At 36.0% G+C, this 14,911-nt stretch overlaps 1 protein-coding gene across 1 annotated transcript; it reads left to right on the top strand.

Moving 5' to 3' along the window:
* The first annotated feature begins 4,459 nt into the window (after positions 1-4,459).
* On the top strand, positions 4,460-12,620 carry LOC112058486 (acylphosphatase-2). The gene is made up of 3 exons (XM_024099353.2): positions 4,460-4,711; positions 10,614-10,740; positions 12,470-12,620. Exons 1-3 carry the CDS (start codon positions 4,648-4,650, stop codon positions 12,582-12,584), a joined length of 306 nt encoding a protein of 101 aa, XP_023955121.2. The 5' UTR covers positions 4,460-4,647; the 3' UTR covers positions 12,585-12,620.
* The last annotated feature ends 2,291 nt before the right edge of the window (positions 12,621-14,911 follow it).

The following is a 14,911-nucleotide window of genomic DNA, read 5'->3' as shown; positions in this document are numbered from 1 at the left end:
GTAGGCCGCACGCTTATAAACCTGGAAAAAAAGAAATTCTTGTTATTTCAGAAGTGAAAAGTCTGTAGATTTTTTGAGTTTTTTTTTCCCGGGAAGCACCAGATTAAAACGAGATTGTGATTACATTTTAATAACCTTGTTTTCATACGTAAGGAGTCCCTGTAACTATGCCCCTGCCGCGTAGGATATGGGGGATAACAGGTAGCCCATTACTGTTTATTATTTTTTTTTTATTCTTTACAAGTTTGCCCTTGACTGCAATCTCACCTGATGGTAAGTGACGATGCAATCTAAGATGGAAGCGGGATAACTTGTTAAGAGGAGGATGAAAATCCACACCCCTTTCGGTTTCTACATGACATCGTACCGGAACGCTAAATCGCTTGGCGGTACGTCTTTGTCGGTAGGGTGGTAACTAGCCACGGCCGAAGCCTTCCACCAGCCAGACCTAGACCAATTACGAAAACCTCAATCGGCCCAGCTGGGGATCGAACCCAGGGCTTCCGTCTTGTTAATCCACCGCGCTTACCACTGCGACACGGAGGCCGTCAAAAGTTATCTTTGAATCGGTGAAAGGATTTTTAAAATTGATCCAAATCCCTTAGATTACTTTCGGAGTTTATTCGTAATCAAGTTTAGGATTACGTTAAGTTTAGGTTATTAAGTTTAGATGTACCGAACACTCTTTCAATGTGGGTTGTTTTGTTGGTCTTAATTCTTAAACTAGTAATGTCTGAATCGGTTAAGATCAACCATCAGGTGTTAATCAGTGGCAAAGGTAACTACCATCTGAGTCGCGTATTCATTGGATGTCGCGCCCTGAAAGTATTTTTTGTTAATGTAGGTAAAAATTAGAGGTTACTTTTGAGCTTACAGGTTCGGTTCTGGGGACCCGTTCGGACAGTGGACAGTTCGGAAGTTGTTCTTTAACAATATCCTGCGATGTGTGGCACAACCCAGTAAAGGGATCCAACTCAGCATAATGCTACATACTCTTTACAATAAAAAGAGCATTTGGCTATATGTGCTGTCACAGAGAATTTCTTAGAAACATGTAAAATCTACATAGATATAGATCGACTCAGAACCTTATTACCAAGAATTTGCGTTATGCGCTAACATTCGAGCCCGGAGAGAAGTGATAGCCCAGAATATGACCTCTGCCTCCGATTCCGGAAGGTGTGGGTAAGAATCCTTTTTCTATTTACGAAAACTTTTCAGTTGTGTACTTTTAAGAAATTAAATATCACGTGTCTCAAACGATGATGAACATCGTGAGGAAACCTGCATACTAAAGAATTTCCCTAATTCTGTGCGTGTGTGTAATCTGTCTGCCAATCCGCATTGTGCCAGCGTGGTGGACTATTGGCTTAATCCCTCTCATTCTGAGAGGAGACTCGTGCTGAGCAGTAAGCCGAATATAGGTTGATAATGATGATTCGAGTCCGCTCTGTATGTAGGAGGCACAGAGTTGTGTAATGTACAAAAACATCTCTGTGTGAATATAATATCTGCGAACTTTGTTCTTTGTCTACGAAGGCGTCCTATCTACGTCCTTTTTATTCTTAAAAAAACAATTTGTTTTTTTTGGTTTCTTTTCTGGGAAAAGACACAGATAAAGAACAGAGTGCAACCTTATCTAAATACCAGTAAAAAGATGATTGAATGAGATATTGAAACATTGTTTACCTTTACCGACAGTGACGAAGAATGGTATTTTGACGAAAGTAAGCCGTCTAAAAGAAAAAGAAATTCATAACGCTTGATACAAACTCCGGTTTCTCATACATACATATTATATACACAATCATTACAATAATGAATATGTATGTATGGATTTTTAAAAGGTAGGTAACTTGGCGGGAATCGGACTGTATGGACCCTTCGCCGCTGCTATCTACCTCGGTAGCTACATAGGTATATACAATTTACTACAATTTTAAAGCTTAAATAATAATAAAATCTGTTTACCTACCAAGTAAACCCATTGACTGACTTTTATTCAACAACTATTACTAGCGGACACCCGCAACTTAAACCTCTTTAATTCAGCCCTTACAGTATTATCGCAGTAAAAATGGATTAACTTCTCCCGTTTTCCTAACATTTCCCTTCACTGCTCTGCTCTTATTGATCGTAGCGTGATGAAAAGAATACTATAACCTGCCCAGGAGCATGAAGAATAATTGTACCAAGTTTCGTTAAAATCCGTCGACTAGTTTTTATTTCTATAACGAATATACAGACAGACAGAGAAAAATGTTACTGATTGCATTTTTGTCATCAGTATCGATCACTAAACATAAACACCCCCTGATAGTTATTTTGGAAATATATTTCATGTACAGAATTGACCTCTCTACAGATTTTTTATAAGCAAAGATGTAGACTAGTGAAGATTTTTCAACCAGGATTTTTTCTCCCATGATCCTTTTTCCTTGTATCTTTTCCTGGATGATTAATTGCAGGTGTCCTCATAATATGCCAGGTACTCCAACTTATTAGGTAATAGATATTTATATATAAGCCAAGCGCAGGGGTTCCCAAAGATCTGGCGGACAGTTGATTAGGAAGCAGATTTTCCAATCAGGGCAATCACATAATTGTTATTACCGGAACTGTCCACTCCGCTCCCTCCGCTGCGGCCTCCGCGTCCGTTGCTCGAGGACGAGCTTTGTTTTAAATAGCCACTCCTTTGATGCTCATTTTAGGCTTGGTTCACATTTAACAACACATTCAGCTTACTGTTGAGCATGAGTATCCCCTCAGAATAAGTGCGGTTATAGTCTAATACGCTAGCCAAATGTGGATTGGCTTCACACACAAATAAAATTTAAAAAAATCTCCGGTATGCAAGTTTTCTCTCGAAGTTTTTCTTCCATCGTTTGAAAACGTCTATTATTTTTTCTTTAAAATGCACATTCCTGAATTGTTGGGAGGTGCAACCCTCGGACCTTGAATTTACGCCCTCCCAATAGAGGTCTTATCCTCTGGGCTATCACGGCTCTCGTACCTACTACCTACCTGTATCATTGGCGTATCTAGGGTTGTTTCCTAGGGTGGGCCCGGCTCCTGACATGCCGCTGATAGTCGGCACTCGACATAGAAATTTCGTTTACAATGTTTGTGGACGCTGGCTTCTGAAACGAGTCTACTGATTATATTGATTTTACTTTGTATATTTTGTATTTTGGCGTCTATCATAGAATTTTAAATCGGTAGCCCAGAATTTTGGACTGGACAATCCTAGGGTGGGCACGGCCCACCCGGCCTCCCCCCGCTATATTCGCCTATGACCTGAATTTTGCTGCTTTTCACTCTGAAGAGTAAGTATTTAAACTTGCCGTTGTAATTACACGCTTTGCCTACGTTTCAGAGCGAAGTCAGCAGGTATTTTTTTCTATTTTGTTTGTGTAAATCCCGTAATTGGACTTAGATTTCACAGGCGTCGCCTGGGGTTTTGGGCGCTCGCAGAAGCCTGATGGAGCCCGAAGACAGAAGCAGAAGATAGGCGGAACAACTGTACTTTCCCCTGTGTGACTCGGCCCTCTCTTAGACGCTCCTGTGACCGTGGATGGAGCGATGGGCGCAGAAAAGCAAACATTTTGCACGAATATAAATATCGACAAATTTGTATTGTTCGTATCGTTTCGGGGTAATATATGGATCTACTAAACCTTTTTTTTTTACCTAAATCACGGTATTTGTGAGTGTCATATCATTTTATTTTTTTTATTTTTTACCCCTTATAATCTAATTTATTGCATCTTAGATTGTATCTAAGATGCAATCTAAGATTGCAGTCCAAGATAGAAGCGGGCTAACTTGTTAGGAGGACGATGAATATCCACTCCCCTTTTCTGTTTTTACTTTGCCGGTAGGGTGGTAACTGGTAACTAGCCAAGGACGAAGACGTCCACCAGCCAGACATGGACCAATTAAAAATCTCAATCAAACCCAGAACCGTTTTATAAATTTACCGCGCATACTACTGCGCCACGGAGGCCGTCAAATCATGAAATATTTTATCTTATTCCCACGGAAACGAGAAAAACGCGGGTCCCAGTAAATACCTCATTAATATACGGTACATTAATGACCAATAGGTCATTGATATACGGCCGTTTTAATAACCTACCCAAGATTACGGATAGATAGCTATCCTCGATTATCAGTAACAGTCAAACTATCTTTACATAGTCAAACTATCTGTCAGTAGGTTATTGAAAAGCAGATAAGAACAGAAAGATAGTTTTTTTAACTTTAGTAAGCGAATTGACGGATATATAGGTTATTGAAAACGGCCGATATTCGTACTATGCTATAGTTAGATATATTAATGCAATCAGACCGATTTATTGCACTTTACGACCGTCTCTTATCATTGGGCTAATGTATTGCGCCTATTTACGTGTTATATCTATCAGCTAAACATGCACAAAAATATCTAGGGCGGGCAACAACATTGGCACTTGGGCGGGCAGTGTCGAGACGGCTGAGCTATTTAGTACACATACAAGTTGAGCAGAAATAAATACATATGTTCATTGCTTCAATACATCCGTATGTAAAATATATAATTAAATAATACATTTATAATTTGGATTCCGGTTATTGTATCGAGTGATAAAAGGTGAATTTTGAAAAATGGGCGCCGAAGACCCGGACACTCTGATGGCAGTAGAATTCGAAGTTTTTGGCCAAGTTCAAGGTAAATAAAAATAAATTGTTGTGTGTATTATATAAGAGTAGAAAACGAGTGTCTATATAAGATATTGTTGCTAGAATTTTCTGTAGGCAAAAACGGCAATAGCTACTTGAATTTAATTACCAAAGTTTCAGGTTTTCATGAATACAAAATATTTTTCACCGATCTAAAAAAATTAAATTCTTTTTTGGATTTTTGTTTGAATGTTTAAAACCTTTGAATGTCTGCGATTGTCTCAAAATTATTTTTATTTTTATTTATGTACTCGTAAACGCATATTATCAGCTCAGGCAGGTAGGTAATTTGGTGGCGTGCTGAAAATGCATACAAAGTTGTTGAAATTTTCATATGCTTTTTTTCTTTGGTGCTGTGCCATCTATCGAAACCCAATCTGTGGTTCACACTTCACACTCATTTTATTACTAAACGGATTTTATGATGTTTCTATGTAAATTAATTTTGTATATTAATTAAAAATTTAATTTTTGGCTGGTGGGACGGCCGTGGCTAGTTATCACCCTACCGACAAAGACGTACCGCCAAGCGATTTAGCGTTCCGGTACGATGTCGTGTAAAAACCGAAAGGGGTGTGGATTTTCATCCTCCTCCTAACAAGTTAGTCCGCTGCCATCTTAGATAGCATCACTTACCATCAGGTGAGATTGTAGTCGAGGGATAACTAGTAGAGAATAAAAAAAAATATAGCTTGGAAATATATCTAAGCCTTGTTAGTGAGATTGGACCTCATTTCCGAAAAGTCCACTAGTAACTAAAGTACTTAAATATGTATATAAATCTATACTAATATTGATGGTGGTGGTGTATATATGGATGGTGGTGGCTCGAGACCGTGGAGTTTGGAAGTCTATGCAATAGGCCTATATCCATCAGTGACTCTTCTCGGACCAAGGCGCATTTGGAACCCTCGTGACTTTAATTTTAAGTTTTCGACTTCACTTACCACCATCAAGTCCTGCTATAACTTGATGTTTTAAAAGTGCTTGTAAGCTAAGCCTAATTGAAATATATTTTTTTTATTTTTGAATTTCATCCACCTAACAAGCTTGGCTGCTTTCATCTTAAATTGCAGCATCATTTACCATCAGGTGAGATTGTAGTCAAGGACTAGCTAAACCAAAGAATAAAAAAAAAGTATTAACCTAATACCGCCAACCCGCATTTTAGCATTGGGCGGTGGGCCTAAGCTCCATACCCTCTTATTTAAGAAGAGAGACCTGGCCATGTGGGCCGCAAAATACATTGATAATGATGATAAAAATTATATTAGTTATTTAAATAAAAAGTAGGTTACAGGTAAGTATGTTATCTGGAGGTAAGATTTGGCTGTGGTAGAGCCGTGGCTAGCAACCGCGATATCAGTAAAAACAGTAGGCATTCAGCGTTCCGGATGTTGTAGCGTAGAATGGCGTGCACAAGGTTCTTAACCAGGGTAAGCTCTATACGTACAAATTGTACAAAATGGGAAATTGCACCTCCAATAGAGTTAAATAATGAATTCTCAGGATATGCATTGCGTTCATGCATCTATGAAGTGCACGCCGCTGAGCGGTACAAAAATATATAATAATTATACATATAAATAGATCGTATAGGTACAAAAAAATTGTAATGTTGATACCTCTCTCAATATACGAGCATTACCAAGGGGGGGCATTTGTAAGAAAGGGGTAACTAAGGTAACCCCTAGGTATTAAATACAAAGCAACCAAAGTCTCGAAAGAAATTAAGTATCACGCTAAGATATTAAATATCACGCGTCTCAAACGGTGAAGGAAACGTGCATACCTGAGAATTTTCTTTATTTTCTGTGTGTGTAAAGTCTGCAAATCCGCATTGTGCTTGCGTGGCCTTATTGCCTGACCCCTCTTATTCTGAGAGGAGACTCGTGCTCAATAGTGTGCCGAACATGAGTTGTTCATGAACTAGAGTCTCTCAGCTAATTAACCACAGTATATGGTCATGGAGAAACTCTGGAAGAAGGTTCCTTGTAACACCTTAAAAAAAGTGGGTTTTGTTGAAGTAGGTAATTGGATATTAATTATATTTGATTACATACATTCATACATACATACATTCGATACGTTCGAAAGTGATTATTGCAAGATAATAATTAAAGATAAGTGCAATAAAGTTTAATCAATTATTGTTAATGGATTATTAATTTGGCAGCATTATGAATTATTATTATTGCAAGTAATAACCTAAATATTATTTACGTATTTATTTCACACTAAGAGGACAGCGGTTTAACTTGCGTAGTTTCTATAGTAACGTATCTATAATATAAAATATCGTTGACTTCAATGTAGATCTCAACTTGTCTTGTTACTTCTTCTGTCTCTCGTTAAAAATAAGGGCAGTAGAATATTAAGAGTGTGCAATACGTAATTTGGTGGTTACAAATGGTTCTGGATCTCAGATTCTGGAAAAGTTAGAAGCCTGATATTTTGGTGAATGATATTTCAAAGTGTTAGCTTCGTTATGACTAAAACACTACAAAATACACAATTTGTAAAACTTTTCTCGATAGTTTATTTTTTTCAAAAATACATGTTTTGCTCACATTTTGTTTTCAATCTCAGGAAAAACAAACTTATTTTCTTAAATGTTTGTTTTGTATAGAAAATTAGGTATATATCTTGAACATGGCCATTTTGTTTTTCGTTATGTTGTTTAATTTACTTGCCGTAAATAAGGTAAAAATGGTTTTGGCGCTCACGCCATAAAATTTGCGTCGCGCGTCAATCGCTCTGTACTTTTCACTCACGTGAAAGTCATAATTCGGCGTCTCGTTTGCGCTTCGAATTTTATCCATATCGTAACGACGCGCTGCGCGCTCTTAAGTGGTCTGGATCCCATCATCTTCCTCTGGGCAGTACATGCGTAATCAATCAATCAATCCATATTATGTTTATTTGCAGATACATGTGTCGATATACAGGATGTCCCGTAAATATTACGACATACTCTACTGATAGCTACTAAAATACCACAATATATGTTGTTAATTTTACGGTTTTATGTTATATTGATTTGTGTACAAAATACAAAAATCCTTACTTTCAGTGCAATTTAGTCTTAACATGTGCTGAAATATTACTTAAGCGTTGATTTTACAATTTACACTTGATAATTATTAGTTGTTTCAGTTAAAGAAACTTTGATATTTTCTTCTATTATTTTCTTGAGTATTTTTCAAAAAATGGGTTTAATTACTTTTGTATGTTTAACGTCTTTTATGCTTTCAACCCCATTTATTTATCACTAAGTACATTTTAAATTTGATAATTATTTTTAAATAGTTTTTTCAGTTAAAGAAACTTTGATTTTTTTCTTCTATTGTATATTCTTGAGTATTTTTCAAAAAATGGGTCTAATTACTTTTGTATGTTTAACGTCTTTTATGCTATGATATAAATTTGATAATAATAATAATTTTTAAATAGTAGTTTCAGTTAAAAAAAACATTGATTTTTTTATTTTATTGTATATTCTTGAGTATTTTCCAAAAAATGGGTCTAATTACTTTTGTATGTTTAACGTCGTTTTTGCTTCCCGTATAAATAGGGTTTTATTTATAACTACATTTTACATGCTAGCTATTTTACAAGTTAGCCCTTGACTACAATCTCAGCTGATGGTAATGATGTAGTCTAAGATGGAAGGGGGCTAACTTGTTATTTATTTTTTAGGCACTTATTTAAACCTTTTAAAATATGTACTTAAAAAACCAAGACGGAAGTGTTATCCCATTACTTATTTATCACCCAATAAAAGGTTAAAAAACAGAATTGATCACACAAATCTTGGGCTTAGCGACGATATACCTATTTCCTTATGAAGATAAACAGATCACGATAAAGTCCACAGACACCTATCTATTGTATTGATGAAATAGATGACTCACGCTTTATATATTTGCAAAACGGAAGTTCCTTATCGAGAAGCTTATATTAAATATTAATAATTATATCTATCGTCGCTAAATATTGGCAATTAAGTGTGATAATGTTAATTTCCTTATTCTACTTTATTATTTAACAAAACATTTACATAATTTATCATTGCCAGTCCATTTGATTGAGTGATCCATTATAGCCAAGCCTCCCCTGCTCCCGCTTCAATGCTGGTTTATGTATGTGAAGAGAAGGGGGAGAAATAGGGGTTGAAAGTTTGTATGGAAAGTCGTCCATTTTTAGAGTCGGAGGCAAAGGTATATCTGGACTATCACGGCGCTATAAGTTTGTGGATGCAGGCGGCTCAGGATCGTGATGTTTAGAAGTCCCTCTAAAAGGCCTATGTTCTGCAGTGGACGTCCAAAAGCTGATATGATGATGATGATGATAAAGTTTGTGTAGTTTGAGGGGAAATTTCTGGATCTATTGAACCGATTTTAATTTTTTTTTTACTATTAGAAAGCCACGTTATTTGTAAGTGTCATATTTAATCCCCGTATTCTCACAGGAACGGGAACTAAGTGAGTAAAAACGCGGGGTGTTAGCTAGTGATGAATAACTTAAAACACAAAGCAACTGTAATGTTAATGAATAATGCCATGGCAATAAATAAAGAGCCGTGATAGCCCAGTGGATATGACCTCTGCCTCCGATTCCGGAGGGTGTGGGTTCGAATGCGGTCCGGGGCATGCACCTCAAACTTTTCAGTTGTGTGCATTTTAAGAAATTAAATATCACGTATCTTTAACGGTGAAGGAAAACCTGCATACCAAAGATTTTTTTTTAATTCTCTGCGTGTGTGAAGTCTGCCAATCCGCATTGGGCCAGCGTGGTGGACTATTGGCCTAACCCCTGTAATTCTGAGAGGAGACTCGAGTTCAGCAGTGAGCCGAATATGGGTTGATAACGAATAAAAAGTATTGTTTACTTTTTCTATTACCTAATATTGTTTAGAACACTGTAGAATGTTCTCGTAGGTCATATGTGATTAAAAATTGGATCTGATCCAACAGAGTCTACGAAAATTGATGGATTTGCTTGTAGTAACCTCGGTAGTCGTATCATGGGCATGAAAACGATGAATAAAAATGAAACTCATTTTTAACCAACAAAAAAACGGAGGAGGTTCTAAATTTATCATTTTTTTAAAGAATCCCGCAGATATATTTATAGCATCTACTTTCCAATTTTGATGAATTTTTGTTTGACTACTACTTATAACTCGTGCACATTAACTTGACACCTGGCTACCAAACTAAAGTACTCATTCGAACAAACAACATCATCATCCAGGTGTCAAGTAAATTCGCACGGGCTGTAGGTTGTTGACCCCATTTTTATTTTCTTTGTGTGACTTCGATAATAGACAAGCTCAGTCCTTAAAAACAACTAGGCAATCTAGAATGATTGCAATATTATCATAGTTGCAGCGCTATAACTAACACTAGCTGACGTCGCGCGGTTTCACCCGTGTAGTTCTCGTTCCCGTAGGAGTACGGGGATAATATATAGCCTTCCTCGATAAATGGGCTGTTTAACACCATAAGAATTTTCCAAATCGGACCAGTAGCTACTGAGATTAGCGCGTTCAAACAAACAAACAAACTCTTCAGCTTTGTATATTAATATAGAGTGTAGATAAGTTTAATTAGTTTAATAACATTAAAAGGGAAATATAAAGTTAGAAAAAAATTCAACTGACTTCAAAATCGCACCAAAATATGGTAGGGTAGTGGCAGGTAGAGTACGTTTTAGGGTAGGGTAGGGTAGGGGTATGGTAGGGGTAGGGTAAGTTTTAGGTTAGGGGTAGGAAGGAAGTACGTGCACATTGAAGAAGCTTGATCCGCTAGTTGTTATAAACAACTTGTTTGGTGCCAGCTCTAATCCTAAATAACATAATATACCTAGATTTATGTTGTTGTTTCCAGGGTGTTTCTTCACAAAGTACTGCAAAGATTTGGCTGAAAGTCTCGGCATCACCGGGTGGGTAAAGAATACCAAACGAGGCACAATCTATGGCAAGATACAGGGCTGCAAAGCGAATGTTGATATTATGTAAGTAATTTTCTTATTTTATTATCGGATGGGGCAAGACTAAAAAGTGAATTGCTGTTTTTAGATAATAAGGCTTATTTTACTCAAAAAACAACTAATTTACTGACAATATAGCCCATCCCCAGTCAAATAAGGATTTAACCACAAAAAATATTTAAGCCGTAAATTTGAGTAGGTACACCATCATTTAGGTGTTCTAAAAGTTGCCTTAAAATCTCATAAAATCAGTGATCATTATCATCATTAACAACCCATATTGGACTTACTGTTGAGCACGAACCAGATTCGTATCAGAGTATCAGAATGAGAGGGATTAGGCTAATAGTCCATTACGCTGGCCCAATGAGGATTGGTAGAGAATTAACAAAATTCTCATAATTATATGCTACACATAATTATATGCGTCACGTGTCACAATCATTTCACAATATTTTTCCTTCACCGACACGTGACATTTAATTTCTTAAAAATACCCATAACCAAAAAGTTGGAGGTGCATCCTGACCGGAGTCGAACCTATGGCCTCCGAATCGAAGACAGCTATCTATCATAAAATCTGTGCAGAAAGTTATTCATGGTCACAAAATCAGTTATTAAATTGTATTATGAAAATAATACAGCATGAAATTCCACAGTCTGAAGTTGTTCTTATCTTCCAACACATATTCACATAATTCACAACAAAGTTGCTGGAAGGAGATGTTCTTTCAGCAACTTTACCATCATGCCAAGCTGTATCGAACTCGTATCTGGATGTAAGGTGTGGTAAGGTGGCGGACTAATTTTTTTAAATGCATTTCTACAATATGGGTATCAAAATAAAGGGTTTTCTAAGAATAATTAGAAAAATAAAGTGACGTGAGTCTAAATTCAAAATGGCGGCATATCTAAGATGGCGGACTAGTTTTTTTTTATCCAAGCCTTATTTAATCTTGACAGTAAGGATGAGAAAAGTTAAGTGAGTAAACGTCACATTTACATTTGTTAATCTAGATGCCTTTACCTTTACCTGAGTCTGAAATCAGCTCTTAACCGACTTCAAATAAAGGAGGAGGTTTCTAAATCGACGCGTATTTTTTTTTGCTACAACAACCTGGCGCCCACACCATAGAGTAAAGGTCTACATAATGTAGATAGGTATGCTTGTCTATTGTTTATCGTGCACCGTTGACAGGCAATTAGTGAGTGAACGTAAATATCTATACGTTATCAATAGATTTGGAAGTAATCCAAGGTACATCTAAGGTTAAGGTAAGGTTGATGTTTAGCTTTCATTTTCAATTAATTAGGTATTTTTGGATCTTAGCAATATACTATGTACTGTCAAGAACATTTTGACGCTTGGTGGTCATCGATCACCTGCGCACTATGAGGAGGGCTATAATAGTTAACTACATGAATATACCTAACCCATCTTACTTATTTCAAGCATTTAATTAGTTTTACAAACTAATACTTTGTATAATTATTGAAAGTTCAAGATTATTATGAAGTTTCCAATAGGTTGTGAACACCTGCCTGAACCACCGAAAGGTCAACCCACACCCTCCGCAAACGGAGGCAGAGGTCACATCCACTGGGCTATCATGGCTCAAAAAAATATGGCATTTATCTAGGCTATCACGACTTAAAAAGATATGGCATTTATTAAAAAAAACATAAATTCTCCTGAAAGCCCTACCGATTTTCAAAAAATAATAATACCTACTATGTTTTTTTTTTGTTGCAGGCTTAACTGGTTGAGCACTGAGGGGTCACCTGGCTGCAAGATTGAGAAGTGTGATCTAACAAACTGGCAGTATTTGTCAAGGCTCGATTATCATAACTTTAGCATAAGATTTTGAGTAAAACTTATCATAAAAATAAATGTGTTAAAAATATTTATAGTTTTAATATATTTTTTTGTTCTTGTTATGATATTTATCTAGGTACCAGTAAGTATATTAAAATAAACTGCCTCAATGGTCAAAAAATTAGACTAGTAGTTTCGGATTACCTATGTGGAACTCAAAATAAAAACTAAATGAATTCTAGTTATTATTGGTAATTATGACTTTTCGTATTTTTTTTTCTGGTACGCGCTGAGCCCAAATTGGTCTGTACTCTTAGGAGTACACTACTCTTAGAAAAACAAATTAAATATTGTTAATGGTTGAACATATTCTGCTACTTGTTCTTCGTAGAAGGTGCTAAGTATTCATGTATTAGTATGTTAATCTCATAGATTACATAATGTTTTTTTCTTATTTATTCTTTACCCTTTTAAGTTAGCCCTTGACTACAATCTCACCTAATGGTAAGTGATGATGCAATCTAATATAAAAGCGGGCTAACTTGTTAGGAGGAGGATGGAAATCCACTCCTCTTTCGGTTTTTACATGAAACCGTACTGGAACGCTAAATCACTTAGCGGTACGTCTTTTTGGTGGGGTGGTAACTAGCCTCGGTAGAAGCCTCCCACCAGCCCGAACTGGACCAATTAAGAAAAATTCCAAGTGGTCCAGCCGGGATAGAACCCAGAACCTCCGTCTTGTAAATCCACCGTCATACCACTGCGCCACGGAGTCGTCAAAATACACACGTATACGTAATACGTATTAAAATATTTTTACATAATATTTCAATACACATAAGTAAGTAATTTCCGTTGTGATATAAGAAAGATATCATTCATTTCCGGTCCGACATTCTAACACTGGCCTTGAAAAATTTGTTATTGTCGTCCATCATTTAATGAATTTATCATTGTTACATATTTAATCCACGAAGCACGTGATGGAAATGGAAATTCATCGAAAACGAGATACTATACTGACACTGCAGCAGATTACAGCATCCGGATGGATCTGGATGCACCAAAACAAAATTGATTGATGTAACTTCTTAATCACATAATTTATACTTTATTTAGAAAGAATGAAGAAAGAAAAATATTTTTATTTGGTCAGTAAACTTAAAACTAAGCTTTTATATTTTACAAAGAACAAGAAAAGTGAAAGTAAAAGAGCACTGACCAAATAAAGGTCTCCCACTCAGCTTAAAGCTGCAGCTAGCTGCAGCGCTGGTTTTCAGTGGAAGCCTTTAAAAGGGTGACATCACGGGCGCAAACAACAGTTATCAAAAATAATAAAATAAGTAAAAGCAAAAAATGACATAAAATAATATAACTACAAAAATATAAAATATTACTAAATAAACAATGCCTAAAAATAGTAAAATCACTACAAGTACTAAATTACACTAAAAACTAAAATATAAAAATAAAAAACTGCCTACTTAGCTCTATTAAATGTTGGAACTTTATGATCAAAAATTCTGTTTCTGCTTAGTTATTAAATATTTTTTTAATTTATGTTTAAAAGCTTATTTAGATATAACACACACATTTGTACACCACAACATAAGAAAAAACATACATACAGCCGAACTTAGAACCTCCTCCTTTTTGGAAGTCGGTTAAAAACAAATAACAAGAAAGAAAAAAAAGTATAGCACAGAAGTAGGATACAAAAGGCGGCCTTATCGCTACATAGCGATTTTTTCCAGGCAACATGAATTTTCATTTTGATTTTTGGTTTTTAACAACCTGTGTAGATGCCCATGGGCTGGTGACGAAGTATTTGTCATCTTGTAAGCCATTGGAGACTATATTATGACGTGTTGACTATAGTAGTACGTTCATGGTACGTTCTATGACATCCGGTAACGATCAATCACGTAAGAAATATCTAAAATTATTATCTATGCAAAAACCAATATAGATATGCGTTAAATTTCATACATAACATTTGAAAACACCGCAAACGTAACTTGGTTTTGAATAATAAATCAAAACAGGAAATAAAATGATTTATTTACAGTGCACGTGTTCTATATTAATAAGTGTTTCAATTCTTTTTATCTGAGATAGGTAACGGGAAATACCCAGTAATAAATGTACCTACTGTACTAGCAGACACACGCGACGTTGCCTGCGTAGACTGACCCTTTCAACTTTATAGAACACACTTTCAGCTTTCAAATTACTGCATTGTATGCAATGAATCGTTGATTGTATGTGACAGTTACAGTTTCTGTGGGAATACAGAGATAAAATATAGCCTATATACCCTCACAAATATTGATTTGATTTGATATTTTTGATAAAATAATTTTCAAAATCGATTCCGCG

This window comes from Bicyclus anynana, chromosome 9 (assembly GCF_947172395.1).
Source record: "Bicyclus anynana chromosome 9, ilBicAnyn1.1, whole genome shotgun sequence".
Lineage (NCBI taxonomy): Eukaryota > Metazoa > Arthropoda > Insecta > Lepidoptera > Nymphalidae > Bicyclus > Bicyclus anynana.
The sequence above is the reverse complement of the archived record's forward strand: the minus strand, read 5'-3'. Positions and strand labels throughout refer to the sequence as shown.

Bases quoted from the DNA above. Each gene is read 5' to 3' on its own strand.
- LOC112058486 (XM_024099353.2), top strand. From the start codon at position 4,648: ATGGGCGCCGAAGACCCGGACACTCTGATGGCAGTAGAATTCGAAGTT. The intron at 4,712-10,613 runs GTAAATAAAAAT...TGTTGTTTCCAG, and splicing joins AGTTTTTGGCCAAGTTCAAG to GGTGTTTCTTCACAAAGTAC. The intron at 10,741-12,469 runs GTAAGTAATTTT...TTTTTGTTGCAG, and splicing joins AAAGCGAATGTTGATATTAT to GCTTAACTGGTTGAGCACTG.